Source organism: Crocodylus porosus, unplaced genomic scaffold (genome assembly GCF_001723895.1).
Source record: "Crocodylus porosus isolate Cpor-Errol unplaced genomic scaffold, CroPor_comp1, whole genome shotgun sequence".
Taxonomy (NCBI): Eukaryota; Metazoa; Chordata; order Crocodylia; family Crocodylidae; genus Crocodylus; species Crocodylus porosus.
The window spans coordinates 8,868,745-8,883,644 of record NW_017728932.1 but is presented as its reverse complement, the minus strand read 5'-3'; the positions used below and the strand labels follow the sequence as shown (position 1 = coordinate 8,883,644).

At 47.6% G+C, this 14,900-nt stretch overlaps 2 protein-coding genes across 3 annotated transcripts; one reads left to right on the top strand and one right to left on the bottom strand.

The window, feature by feature from the left end:
* The first annotated feature begins 1,783 nt into the window (after nt 1–1,783).
* Nucleotides 1,784–5,906, top strand: LOC109317074 (F-box only protein 39-like). The gene is made up of 3 exons (XM_019545536.1): nt 1,784–3,317; nt 4,675–4,851; nt 5,594–5,906. The coding sequence occupies exons 1-3, from the start codon at nt 2,304–2,306 to the stop codon at nt 5,720–5,722; spliced, it is 1,320 nt and encodes a 439-aa protein (XP_019401081.1). The 5' UTR covers nt 1,784–2,303; the 3' UTR covers nt 5,723–5,906.
* A 107-nt stretch (nt 5,907–6,013) lies between these two features.
* TEKT1 (tektin 1) lies at nt 6,014–14,271 on the bottom strand. Of its 2 annotated transcripts, none has more exons than XM_019545537.1 (8): nt 13,972–14,271; nt 12,174–12,431; nt 11,356–11,521; nt 10,719–10,847; nt 10,050–10,193; nt 9,207–9,429; nt 7,890–8,086; nt 6,014–6,823 (listed from the first exon to the last, which is right to left on the bottom strand). In XM_019545537.1, the coding sequence occupies exons 2-8, from the start codon at nt 12,361–12,363 to the stop codon at nt 6,664–6,666; spliced, it is 1,209 nt and encodes a 402-aa protein (XP_019401082.1). In that variant the 5' UTR covers nt 12,364–12,431; nt 13,972–14,271; the 3' UTR covers nt 6,014–6,663. The 2 variants fall into 2 exon arrangements, with proteins under 2 accessions (XP_019401082.1, XP_019401083.1); XM_019545538.1 differs by having other exon boundaries at nt 14,009–14,271.
* Nucleotides 14,272–14,900: the final 629 nt, after the last annotated feature.

The window sequence follows — 14,900 nt, the reverse complement described above, 5'->3', positions numbered from 1 at the left end:
GGTTAAGGACAGTAGGGAGAGCAAACCAGCTCAGCATTATAACTAGAGCTTGAAATCTGACACAGATATGCAGAGGGTCTAAAATATCAAAGAGAATCCATACGACTCCCCAGACCATTACAGATTAAAACCCAACATGCAAAAACTACAAGCGTCTGAAGCCTTTTCCATAGCCTTCAGCAGTCTATAGAAGTTCTGATGTGAAGAAGGACTGTCTTGGGATTAACAGAAACCAGCCTGCATCGCATCCCTCTGCTGAAGGATGTGCATTCAGGGAAGGACGGATTGAAACCAGCCCCGAGTTCCTTGTGTGCTGTTGGCACCGAGTTCCCAAGTATGTAAGAGGTTACATATACATAATCTTATGTGTATATATATAGAGAGAGATTTTTACAAAAAAAAAATCTCTCTACTTAGCCTTTATATCCGTTCCTTATAGGGCTGGCCACCTGCCTATGTCCCCATTTACACTGGGATAAGGCAGGCTGTAGGCATGACATCACAACAGAGCCCTGCTGTTCCTTCATAATGGCTGGATCTGGGCACACGCCATCTCTCAGTGCCCAGTGAGCCCTGTCAGGACAAGATCAGAAGAGGAATGGTGCTAGGGTCTGAATGCCTTCCAAACAAAGCAGCATGAACAACAGAACTGGTAATTAACTGATCTCTTGCATCACAGGTTTGCTTCGATCCCTCTCCATCAAGTCTTATAACTTTCGGACGCATTCCCCATCCCCTGGATCATGCTGCCAGAATCCCCAAGACGGACCGGCTCACTGAACGGCTTAGCATGTATTTCCCCGGCAGAGGGAATGTGATATTTCAAGTAGAGAAATTATTTTTGATTCCAGCAGGCCCTTAGAGCACCCTCCATGATGGACCGTGGTACTCACATAGAAGAGCTTAAAAAAAAAAAATCAAAAAAAAAAAATCAGCAGATTTGTGTCAGGCATCCCAGTTAATCTTTGCTGTCCAAAAAAGGGCAACTCTTCCATGGTTGAGCACCAACCATGTTGACAGGCTGCTCAAGAGAGGACTTGATCATGTTTAATTGCCATCTCCAGTCTTACTGGTAATTTCCAGGAGCTTCTAGTGTTTGGGTGGATATAAAATTTAACCAACTGATTCCCAAAGTCCATGCTCAGATGATGTTGCCGTTCCATTGGAGGCCAAGACCTGAAACTGTATCTTTTGGTGTCACTCCAATTTTTGGGCCTTTAGCCCAAGTAGTTAAATTGCCAGGGTTTCCCCAAGTTGTTTCCATTAGAGGAAGAAATCAGGAATTTCTCTGGTGTAGTTGCATTCATCTGCCAAAGATGCACCCGAAGTTCCCCAAGCTACATTGAAAGAAAGAGCAGGTTCCTTGCTGACCCACCTGCCATGGCAGGAAAGCAGCTCCGAAGCCCCCAGGGGTAACGCTGCCACTGCTTACCCTCCCTTCTCTCCTGCTGCTGATTGTAGTTGCCAGTTAAATAGGGTCTTAACTTAGCTAATTCACATGAACTAACTGGAAGGGGAATTGGCCTGTGCTATATGGGCTTACAGCGACGGGCTCTAATAGCTATTACATGGTTTCTGCAATGTCAAGAAACTGGACTCAAGTGGTCCCGACTCCCTTGCAGTCTTGTGTTAGCTGGTAAAATTTAACTGCACCTGCTAACTCCCATGAAAGCCGCCTGGTGTTTGTCAGGGCTTTGCCTGACTTAGACAATTTGAGTTAAAAAAAAGCCCTTCTTCTAAGTGAAAACACATGTTACTTTGGTTACTTTGTGTCCTGTTTGCTTTCTGATGTCTTGCAAGAAGCTCTCTGCCTCTCACACTTTCCCACCCCCAAGCCTTGCAAAATAATACCTTCACTCCAGGGTCTGCAATAAAGTAAAACCATTAACCCACATCACTTTAGCTGTATCTGGGCCACCTGGCCTAGTGACTCCAGAAGTAAACCTCCATTGTTTTCAATTTTCTCACAACAAAGGGCCTCAATTACTCTTTCAATCCCAGTAGCAAGGCTGAAAGCTCATCCTGCTGCTTTTATCAGGTCTGTGACTGTCAGCACCTTTTTGCATAAGGGTATTCTGCTCATCAGTTTTCTCCGTTTCAATTTAGGTTAGATCACAGTTTACACCCACAGGCCCATTTGGTCACCAGAGTTTGGATGTAAAGAGATAAAAGATGGATTGTCGCTTTTGACTGTAGAGACTGGAGTTTTCTAATCACTTGGAATATACTGACCCATTGCAGGACGGCAAATAAGTAGACAAAGCTTTACTGATCTGCAGACCACTAGGCTAGATTCTGCTCTGATGGAGGATGACGGCGAACCCGAGCAGAGTTGCTGGGCTTTCCTACCTGACATCTGCATGAGCCACGTGTTCCGGTGGCTAGACGACAGGGACAGATCCCGGGCTGCCTTAGTCTGTAAGAGATGGAGTCAGGCCATGTACTCGGGGTCTCTCTGGAGAACCAGAACCATCACCTTCCGTGGGATGCCTTCTAGGTTGCACACAGCAGAGCTTGAATCTTCTCTGTGGTACGTCAAGAAATTTGGCAAGTACCTGGAACACCTCGAGATCAGGTTCCTGAATCCTTACCATGCTGTCTTCACCCGAAAATTTCAAGTGACTATAAGAGGGCTTCTTTCACGCCTGGGCAAATGTAACAGCCGCCTGGTGTCCCTAAGTATTCAGCACCTGGAGTTGGACAGAGTGGTCTGGAAAAATGGCATCCGGATTCAGTTCATCAAGAACTTAAGTACTTTCTTAAAAAGAATGGGCAAGCACCTCGATTATCTCAGCTTGAAAGGAGCCAGGGTGACGCTGGAAGAAGGCTGTGAGCTTTTGAGCTCTTTGAGCTACTTGAAAAATAAAAGCCTGATCTCTGAAATCAACATAGAAGATTTATTTGGGCACCACCTCCCTATCTACAACTGCTCCCTGTTTCACCAGACAATGTCTAAGTTCTGTAACCTGGTCATCCTGACCCTCAATTACAACTGCATTTCTGATGACCTGCTGGACACGCTGTGTGAACATAATGCTGATTCTCTCTGGACCCTAAATATCAAGTGCCACATCCATGACCCTCATGGGCAAGTGGTTTGGGGGATGTCCTGGGCAAACCTAGCCAAGAGAGCCCCAAAACTCAGAGTGAACTTGTTCTTTGAAAGCATCATGAAGCATGACAGTTTAGCCAGGATCCTGTTAGCAGAGATCCCTGCCAGGAGCATCAGTCTACGCAGCGGGTACTTCAGTGACTCAGATTGGACAATGAGACCCACCCTCACCAATATCTTGCCAGCTTACAAGCACATCCTACAGGTACGGTGGGGACAGAGACACTGTACTGTCCTGTTACTAAGCTGAACGGGTGGCTGTGCCCACGTTGGCCTTGTACCCAACTGCTGGTCCGGAAGTAAAGTCCTGACTTGAGGTCAAAGCTCACAAGGCCATTTTCCCCACAGATGGCAAGTCCAGCATGCCAGCTAAAGTCCAGTGTCCCTAATGTTTCTGCCTATCTAAATTCCTCCAGTAGCTTCAGCTGGCTGTGTAGTTTTTCATTTCCATTGGGCAGCTCAACTTTGCCGTTCTGAACAGCTGCTCTTCTCCAGCCCAGAAGTGGTTGCATTTCTCTGGTGAGCAATAACACCCTTTTATATTGAGTGAGGATCAGTCTGTAAAAAGGCTTTGGGAACTTCACAGCTGGAAGGCTTAATGCAAAAGCATTACTCCCTTTCAACCCTAGACTTCCTTTGCACTCGATCAGCATGTATGAGAAACGGGGAAAACAGATATGGGCCCAAAACTCAGCTACATCACATGTTGGCCTACACTACAAAGCTCTGCTTGGGTGGCTATATCGACAGGGATGAGGAAAAAAACCCCAGCCCCCAGTCAACACTATGATATGGGCAAAACCGTGGTATAGACCAGGCGATCCCAGGAAAAGAGCACACTTGTTGGCATAGCTTATTGTGCCATTAGGGAAGGTTATATAGCTGTGCTGGTCCTGGGTATGACCTTGAACTGCATCCAACTGGAGGGCTAAGTGGGTACTTTTATAAGGTGGGAATAGGGCATGTCAAAACCCTAGCCCCAACCACCTTGTGGGTACTCCTTAGTTGGAGAAAGGCTAAGGGACATCACCCGACAGAATCACGCCCGTGCTGAGGCATTAGACAGTCAGCAGCAGCTCTAATCTACAGCTACAACCGCCGAGGCTCTGGCAGTCTGGCCTTTGAACTGTCTTAGTGGTTTAAAGTGGGGATGGTAGGTCTAGGGCAGCCTCCACTCCTCCATACTCCTGCCTAGGCACATGTGCTGAAGGCCTTGGTGTGATGATCATGTAGACCTCTTGCACGTACACCATGATGCAGAGGATCGACGGTTGCCAAGTAGAGCTGGACTGGCAGAAAAACTCCTTCTGCTACCATATGCCATGTGTCCGCAAGAGGGCTCTGTTGACTTAAATATGTGAGTACTGCTCTTGGTTGAGCTGCAGTAACATCTGTCCCTATGGGATGCTCTGGGTTAAGTGCCACTGTCCCAAGGTACAAAATGGATGTGCTGGTAAGAGAGTAAAAGGAGAAAAGGCTGGCTGACAGGATCCCCATGAAACTGCCACAGCAGAGAGGCCTCTGCTTCTGCACAGAAATTAACCGTGTTATTAATTTTCAAGAAATTGACCCTCGAATTCAACCATGACCATGAACCATTGGATGAGGAGCTGCTGCAGCTCGTGCTAGCATGTGAAAGGCTCTTCTTCCTGAAAGTCTGGGCCTTCCTCAGCGTCACATTTATGGAGCGGCTGCTCCAAAAACGGGCCGAAAGGAAATGCACCCTGTGCACCATAAAGGTACAAGCCTGTGTTGCAAAGTCTCTTTCCCCTGCTCCTCTTCATCAAAACCCTCCACAGAAGGGCAGCCTCTGAAACTACTGGTGCAGGCTTCTTTAGATACTATTTCAACATGAAGTACAAGGATCAGGAGCATACTCCCAAGATCCACTGAAACATGGGCCTCTGTCCTGATAAGCCCCTGCAGAACATAGTCAGGAAAGGTACTAACCAGCCCCAACATGATGGATGTACCTAAAAGTACACATTAAACCTTGATCCCATTCTTAAAGCCCAGTAAGACTTATGTTCTGCACAGGGATGTTTGTTGAATCTGAGGGGAGGGCATAGCCTCTGCTGCTAGGGAGCTTAGCAGAACCCCGTCATCGCAGCTGGTCTCTCATTCCGGCAGATCCTCCAAGATCCATGGAGATCCCAGGGGATCCATGGGCTCTGGGGACAGAGCCACCTGTTTATCTCATAGGGAAAGGAGCCTTCCCCACTCCCCCACCCCACATCAGACATTGTGAGGTTGACGCGCCAAACAGGAGTGATTCATTTTCACTCCCTAAGGCACAGCTCTCTGAGACAGCCCCAAACCCAAACTGAATCGGGACTTCAGGACCTGACCCACATTTTCCATTAGAGGGATGGCTTATCGAAGCAGCCGCAGCAGTCACAAGGGCTTGTCCCTGTAACTCGCTGAATGGCAGAGCCTGTCGCATGTATCCCTGGTAGACGCAACTGCTCTCTGTCCACACAGGTCAGGATTTACACTGCCCGGCATGAGACCCACGAAGAGGACCGAATGCTGCGAGACATTTATAGGAAGTTCAAAGACCTAATTGACTCAGAGCTGAATTATTTTGTCATCGCCTACCCCATGGTGTGAGCCACTGGTGATTGCCAAGGAGAGGCAAATAAAGATCACTGACACCCGCAAATGTCTGAACCCATCCTTTGGAGGAAGCAGTGGGGAGCTTAGTGGGCTTTGCAGTGGCTCTGAAAGGGAAAGGCTGCTAGAACTGGAATAGGTAGGGAGCAAAGCCTGAATCCCCTAGATTAAAAAAAAACCTCAGGCTTTTTGCAACTGGGCCTTCCCATCCCACATCTTTGCTGCTCTGTCTCATTTTTGCATTTATTCTCACAATGGCACTGAGCAAAGCAGAACTCATGGCCAAACTCATTTTAATATGCTTCATTCACAGATCTCTAGGGACAGCACTATTATTACCACTATTTTACAAAAAGGGAAACCGAGGCACAGAGATGAAAAACAGCTTGCCCAAGATCATCCGGCAGGCCAGTGGCAGAGCCTGGAATTGAATCTGGGTGTCCTGGGTCCCAGCATGCCATCCATTAGGTCACGCTGACTCAGCCAGCAGGTATTGGGCTACTGCACATTCTTAGCATCTTAAGGCACTGGAAAAATGATCACATCTAAGGCTCTGGCACCCCTGCCAAAACTAATGACTTTATGTAGGAACTTCTGTTTTAGCTCACAGCATTTAAAAAGCAGTAAGTGCTGAAAAGTGACGCTGGCAGCATCCAAAATAGATCAGGTAACTGTAAAAACGGGGCTTTCCTTTTGTTCCATAACTGTATTGTTTAAATGGGGAGCCTCTGGAACTCGGGTATTCTTTGGAACAAGGACAGCCGGGGACAATTTAGGTCCATTTTAATTCATTTGTGAGCACACAGGGCTGAGATCTGGTCAAAGTTACCCCAGGGTAAATCCAGAGTTGGTAGGGGACAGCTCAGAGTTGCTCCAGCCTTGCATCTCTGAGCAGACACTGGCCTGCTGTGCAGTATGCTATCACTGATGTCAGGGTCTCAGAAGTTGTTGATGGAAATGGACTCCCTCATCTGCATGCAGAGCACTTCATCGATGTACAGCGTGTTCTCCTTGACCTGGATCTCCTCCTCTAGGGACAGCTGCCGGCGGCTCAGGCCCTTCAGCTCTGCCTCAGCCTGTGCCCACGTGTCCTTTAATCTAGGAGGGAAAAACCCAGGCAGATACTGGTGTAACCATGTGCATCTTATGTGACAGAGGATCACTGCACACTCTCCAAGTGAAATCCCTGGGGGAGGAAATCCCTGTGAAGATCCCATCAGGGTATTTCCGCATACTGTTCCACTGGGAGGTGGCCCATTCCAGCAGGAGAATGGGCTCTCATACTCTCAGGGACTCCTCCTGGCCACTGCTTGCCTGACTCACCCCTCTTCAAATGGGGCTGCACTGGACAGGATATGGCTCCAGGCTCTACTACCTTTACCTTATCTGTGCTGGGTAAAGGAAGATACTGTAAATGCCTCTGACCCCATTACAACTGCATCCCATCCCAGATGGTTGGGGACATGCACAAGCAGGGCGAGATTCTGAAATAGCAATGTTATAACACCCCTGCCCGTGGTCTGCCAACTCTTCCCAAGGAAAATAGTTCCTCTACACCCTTTCCCTTGGCACCCAAGGAAAAGGCCACAGAAGCGGCAGAGCCCCAAGAGAGAGTCAGAGGGAGGGGGTAAAAGATCCATTGCCAGAGAGACTCTTTTAACTAGAGATCTCAGAGAGGCATAATACCTCGCCCGCCCCCATTAGAGCACACTGGGGTTGCTGGATCACACCTATTAACATTATTCCAAAAAGGCTGATAAACCATAAGGTTGAACAAAATGAGTGACTTTCTGGTACTGTTTTCAAGTTAAAGTGGATGGGAGACTTTCTACATAGTTACACTGTACTCTAAAAATACCTTTGGTTTTTTTTTTCCAGAGCTGGGGCCAAGAGACTTGTGGGCATTTATATGACCTGTTCTTTTAGTTAGCTCAAATAATCATTTCAAGATCTAATGAGTGAAAACCAAAGCATCACTGCAATGTCTAGCTCTCTCTAATAAAACAGCTTGAGACTTAACAGGCTGATAGGCCTCTGCTTATTTAGAAAGCCAGATACTGAAAATGCGCACATGCACATCTGTATGTCAGTGTGGGGGAGACTTACTTCAACAGTTTGCATCTGCCCAGTCACTGACACCCAGCTCTTCCACCACTCCACTTGCCTCTGAATATTGCTTGTGATCTCCTGAACTTCACTCATCAGCCGGTACTGCACCATGTCACGACACAGCTCCACGTTCGGACGATGGGTCCGGGCCTCCAAGCGGGTCTGAGCCACCTTAGCAGGTCCTTCTTTATCGGCAATAGCTTTCTTTAAGGCTGCAATGTTCTTCTCCTGGGATGTTATCTCATCCATCACCTTAACAAATCCAACAGAGGGAAGAGCTATACATTGCCTCTTCCAGTGACTTCAACTTGATATCCTCTTTCATGACTGCCACCATAAATGCCTCAACTCAGATTCAGACAAGGCTCTTTGGGTAAATCCAATATCTTTTATTAGACCAGCTCAAATAGCTGGAAAAATTCTTCTTATCCAGATTTTGGGCACAAACACCCTTTGTCAAGGTGGGGATGCAAGGGTGCTTATACCCAAAAGCTTGCTAAGAAGAATTTTTCCAATTATTTGAGCTGGTCTAATAAAAGATATTGGATTTACCCAAAGAACCTTGTCTGCCCATGTGCTTAGACCAACACAGCTACAACCTACCCCTCTCACAACTCAGTGTCATTTCACCTGCAGATCTCAAAAGTAATTCTCAAAGGTGGGTGAAGATTACCACCACAGTCTTGCAGACAGAGTCACTGTGGCACAGTTTGCAGAAGCCAACATTTCCAACGGTAGTTGCTAACTTTGAACCTCAATTTCTGAGTATCCTATTTAGGAGATCTAGACCTAATTTCAAAAGACACTGAGCACTCCCAACAGCAACCCATCTGAGTTGAGGCTCCAAGCAGCAGAACACCTCTAAAACCAAGGGATGAATCATGGCTCCATTGCACTGAATGGCACCATTTCCTTGGACTTTAATGAGGCCAGTATTTCACCTCAGGAGACTTGGGCAGGGCACCCAAACCCTGAGAAAAACAAACAGAGACAGTTTCTGAAAATTTAAGCCTGAGTGACCTGCCCAAGGCCTCCTGGCACCAGGGGCTGCAAAGAAAATAGATCTCAGATCACCTCCGAGCCCAGAAGCATGCAGTTATTAGTCTACAGCTGCTTCTCCACTCCTGCTGCATAATATTTAGCATTGTGATTGAAAAGAATTCTCAAGCTCACCTGTCTTCTAGGATGTGCAATCAAGAGGACTTGTGCCACTTCAAATTGGAAAATCAACGGCACCTTAACCATAAAAGTGCAGAAAGCCCTGGACTCCTTGAACTTCTAAGGCACAGTAGCTTGAGCCTCTAGATCCTCCCAGCTGGGCAACCCCATCCTGCTTCTACACAGTCCCTGCATGCTCCCCTCTGGCATTTACCTTTGCCAGGTGTGTCTCCAGTTTGCTCTTTGCATCTTTGGTCTCCTTCACCCTATTTCGGAAAGCAACGTTCACTGTGTCGCGCTGCTTGCGCATGTCCCCGGCCGTCTGGGACAGGATGCTGTCGATCAAAGCCCTCAGAGCCAAGGAGTTGTTCCTCTGTTTGTCGGCCTTTTCGACATTTATATTTGAGAAATCGACCCAGTCCTCAGGGCTCACAGAACTACAACGGCATCAAACAAACAAGGTCACTCAGGGCGATGCACAGCCCATTCAGGTATTCATGGGCATGTGCTAACTCTGCAGGAAGGAAAGCAGAATAACACGAAGGAAGCATTATGGTATTAGAGTTGGCTGCATCACGGGAAGGACCAGCTCTCACCCTCAAAGAGATAAAGAAGGGAGGGAGGGGAACCGATTTGCCAGTGTCATACAGCATGCCGGTGACCAAGTCAGGAATTAATCCCAACCCCCACACCCCGAGTCCCCAGGCTAGTGTCCCATCTGCTAGGGCAATTTGGGTAGCAGAAAAGAAGTGGAGCAGGAAGCTAGATTAGGAAATCCAGCCGCGTTTCCCAATGACAATGTTTTCCTCTCACTAATTGCTAACAGCCAAACCATTTACTGGCATGGATGTCCATGAGGAATATTGCTATTCCTCAGGGAAGAGAGACTCGGGTAGTACAGCGATGGGCAGAATTAAAAAAAAAAAAAAGCAGCTAAGAAAACAGATGGAAAGCCTTATTATACACAGGGGTTAGGCTCATCCTAATATAGCAGGGATAGTTTAAGATGCCTGCCTACATAACTAGCAGCTCTTTATCTGTGGCAACAACCACTTACTTCGCTTCCACCTTCACTACATTTTTGGCGTATCTGATATCAGGGGTGTTGTTTGTCAAGTCGGCGCAATAGTTATCGATTGTCAAGGCGGTGAACTTGTTTTTCAGATCCATTTCCAGGTTGTATTTAGCGGAACGGTTTAGCCTGGAAGGAAAACAATTAAAGTCCGTTAATCTGCAATCGAATAAAATAATGGCCTCCTTCATTCCTGAATTGAGGCACGGTGCTACTAACGAGTCCATTTTTGCCACCGGGGACCCTCAGAAATCCCCCCAGTGTTCACCCAGGAACAGGTGAATTACATAAGGCCAATCTTATTTTCATCTGCGAATGTGAATTGTGAGCTGTCACTCTGGCAAGTGTAGGGCACAAAGCTGCTCCCACCCAGGTCAAAAGCAAAACACGCATGGGTTTACAAGGTGGGAGTCCTGGGAACCCTGGACCTCATTGGACCAGCAGTCTCTTAATAAACTCTCTGCTGAAACCAAAGGGTGTGATCCAGTCTCTCAGAAGTCCTGAACTCTGATTTCAGCAGGTGCTTAGACTCTCCCAGGGTTTGAATTTAGCATATTAATTAATTATGCATCTCATCCTACAACGGCTCCATCAAGGACCCTCTCCATCATGGGGCCCACTCAGTGTTCTGCTCCTCAGCTGGCCCCTCTATACCTAATTTGCTCAATGCTTTGTTCCAGCGTGCGTTCAAGCAAGGCCATAACCCCTTGGAGTACTTCCACTTCCTTTATCAGTTCCCGTTCCACTTCATCATGGACCAAGTCAATCCCAACTCGCCTCTCCCTAAGAGAAGAGGGAAAAACACCATCAGTTTGTGTGATTCATTTGAGCATCCCAGCTCTGACGACCTCTATGCTAGAGCATACTGTACCCAAGGTGTGTCTTTGCTATATCTGACTGGCAATAGCGCCTGATTTTCTGCTGCACGCTGGGGTACCTGAACCAAAGGCAACTGAGGAGAAAGTCAGGCCCTAGGGTGGATGCTTCAGCATTAGCAAGGCAGTGCACCCATCCAAGGACCTGACTTGCAACTCCTTTGGGTTCTAGCTGGGAGCTTCAACGAGACCAAATGCAGTCTGGTCCCCAGATCCCACCTCACGTCAACACCACTTGTGCATCTTTTCCACAGGTGCCTTCCAAACTCCAAATCATTAACAAGGGTGGCAGGGGTTGAAAGGTTTCTAGGCTTAGGCTTTCAAATTTCCACTGTTTCCAAACTCACCTACAGCGTTCATCAGTTACACTTGCACTGCTTACTATTTGGAATGGCTCGGCAATGTATTATTCCCACCTGTTCAGGAGACACTCTTGAGCAATGAAAAGGGGCTCTCTGCAGCTCTCCAAAGCTTTCTCTACCCTTGTCTTAAAAGTCAGCAGCACCTCTGTCTCATTAACAAGCTCCTCGAGTTTGTCATCTAATTCTTGCTTCCAGTATTTTATTTCTTCGAGTCTCTGCTCTGTAATAAGGAGACAGAAAATTAATTATATGCAGCCAAACATTAACTCATGGCCCATAGTTATGGACCAAAATGGACTCAGGTTACAATAACTGCGGTGAGTTTATCTCCGAGTTCTTATATGCCGTGGGACAGGAAATCTGGGTTCAACTGACTGCTTGGCCACATGCCTCCTGTGTGCCCCTGGACATGTCAATGAAGTCCTCTATGGCTATGTTCCTCACATGGGAACAGAGGTGATACTAATACTTTCCTGGTCTCTCCCATCTCACTAGCCCGCAAGTCTCTGACTATGCTTCATTATACAAAAGAGCCATGATCTCACTGGTTTCTCCAAAAACTCGTGCTACGATGCTTCCAAAAGACACATAACCTGGTTGCAAAGACAGCTTCCTTGCCTTGCTTAACTTAATAATACTTAAATATCAAGCCAAGGCTGACTAGCTCCTGTATGGTTATAATACAGAATTCATCACAAAGTAACGTTTGAAAGCAAATGCATCCCTATTTTTCTCTGGCATCAAGCAGCATGTCGTCGACACATGCTACTACTTAGCGCTCAATACCAAGTGGTATCCCCAGTGTTTGCGGGTGTACCTTAAATGTTGCAAACCCCAACGATCCCAGTCACACACAGAGCAGGCATCGTCACCTATTTTTTTGTTGACATCGCTTTGGGTTTTCTGAGTTGTTTTTTCGATTTCGTCCACCAGCCTCTGGCTCTCCTCTACAACTCGCTCCGACCTGGATCTCTGAGACTCTGCACTGGCATACTGGGTCTTGTTCGCGATGTGCCACTCTGAGGGAAAGAACCTGGGAGGAACTTGCAAGAGCTTTGCCATTGTCCTTTTGAAATCACAGGGTGCAAAAGCAGGAACAAAACTACCACTTAGTTACTAGGACGGAGAACCTGAAAACCAGAATAACATTATATTGGGTCTCGGAGGCAAAGAAAGTGAAGGAATCTGTATCCAGACAGGAGAAGGCGCGGGGAACTGGAGTGCCTGAACGAACCAGGTGAAGACTTTGCAATGACTGGCCTTTAGGTGCTCGTTGCGATAGGGACCAAAAGCAGTCAAATCACATACAAATCCCTGCTGAGGGAATCACTGATTACTTGATTGCATGTACTGTAATAAACAGACAGTGTACGTATGACTGGGGCCGGTTCTGCCGCCCTGTATGCACTGCTTGGGCTTTTCAAAGCACCGCAGGGAATACAGGCATATGCTCAAGGCTATCAATTTAACACCGCGGGGGAAGCAGACATGAGTGGGCCAGGCCATCGATTTAGCTCTGCTGCTTGTTCACTGCATTGCCCAGATCTCACACCGCCTCTGGGAAAAGCATCGCCAGTGCTGCACAGCAAGTGTGGCCAACCTGGCGCACAGGGCCACAGGCAGCCTCTGTGTGTGGCACACGGCAGACTGGGGACGGAGCAGAAAGCACAGGGGCAGGCAGTGACATAGCAGGTTGGGCAGAGAGCAGAGGGGAAGGAAGCACAAAGCATAGCGGCAAATCAAGAAGGGAGCGCAGGGCTGGGAGCGGAAAGCAGAGCAGCAGAGCAGGCAGGAGAAGGGAATCGGAGTGGCACACGCTAGGGAGAATGTGGAGTTAATTTTGGGACACACCTGCCAAAAGGGTTGGCCCCCTCTACCGTAAAGGCACTTGAAAGATCTTCTCAACATCCCTGAATAATGCACAGGACAAAAAGGTGCATTCCCGCTCTCTTGACTAGGGGCGGGCAATTGTTTCGGGCGGAGGGCCGCTTACTGAGTTACCCCCTTATGAGAGGAGAAAAGGAGACCGTTAGCAGAAGGGCAAGGAGAGAATGAAAAGGAAAAGACTTGTGGGCTTGAGAGCAGTAAGGAGGGCCACTAAAATGTCTGAGATAGAGACAGAACAACAAGGCAAAATTAGATGGGGGGAAGTCTCTTGAAGAGAAAGCAAAGAGGTCAAAACAAGGTTCGAGGCAGGAGGAAGTGAATATGGGGACACCCATTAAACAGAAACATGAGACTAAGAGGACCCTGAAAAAGGCGGAGGAGAAAAAATACCAAAAGGACAAGGAGAGGAAAGAGCAGAACAAAGGGGAAAAGGGAAGAGAACAAAAAGGGAAATCATCATCAGGCATTTCTGTTACTTAGGGAAATGTTCCCGTTAAACCACCCCAACAAAACGCATCAAACGGAGCAAGCGTATCCCAGGACCGCCCCCTCGTGCTGGAGACGGGGCTTTTGTTCTAGCACTTCCCCAACCTAGCACTGTCTCAGTCTCTCCCATCACATGCACAACCACAGCTATCGTTCAACACACAGATGTGCATGCATGCACACCCATCCCCCCACCCCACGTACAGATAAGCCAAACCCCACACATGCGCACGTGTACACACACATCCAACCCCCTCTTTCTTTGCTGGTCCAGTTGCCAGCCTGACTGTTGCTGACCTGTCCAGCCAAATTGTGTGTCCGCAGCTTCCTTTACCGAATTAGCTCCAGGTTGCGCCTTCAGGCTTGGTTCCTGCAGCAGCAAAGCACATTTCCCCTTGGCCCGGAGGAGCAGACTCAGGGCAACCTGGAACGTAAACAAAACCGTTCCTATGGGAACCAACAGCTTCCTCCCGGCAACAGAGGCGGGCTGTAGGACAGGCGCACAGTCAGTCGTGGCCTGTACATGGGTGTTGCCATCCCCTCCGGTAGGAAATAAGCTATCTGTGATGCTAAGATTTAACACAACCATGTGCTGGGGTTGGTTTTTTTAAGAGTCATTATATCATCACATTTGCAGCTGTGGATAGGCGTCTTCACTCCTGCTAAGCTAAACAGAGACAAAATTAACTGAGCATCACCCTCGCATTGAAAACTACAGGCTTTTAAGGGCCTGTATTTTTTTTTGTTAGCAGCAAAATGGTCTCAACGGTATTTGATGAACGTTGTATTTTTTCCAGGCGGTTATTTTTTTTTTCTTTCAGTGGGACAAAAACTGGTCAAGAGATAGAGATAAAAGAAGATGGAGCTAAACTGAACAAGGGATCAGCCTACATACTGTATTGTTGATGGGTTTTCTATAACCATCAAGGATAGCTACAGCTGAGCTCAGGGGAGAAGGATCTGGTATTTTAAGAGAAGGAAGGGGGTAAAACACAGGTCATAGGAGAGGGAGAGCTTGGAGCTGGAAGGAGTGGGACTGAAACCAGAGCCTGGGAGAGTACGGACACAGCGACTGAGAGGAGGAATAGAGAAGGGGCTGGAGAAGAGGAAAAAAAAGGGGCAAGGGAATATTATTAAGGAAGGATTCACTATTTATGCCATCCAGGAAGAGCACACACCAACTGCAGATGCTTCCTCCGCCTGATGAAGGGTTTCTCAACCCAAAA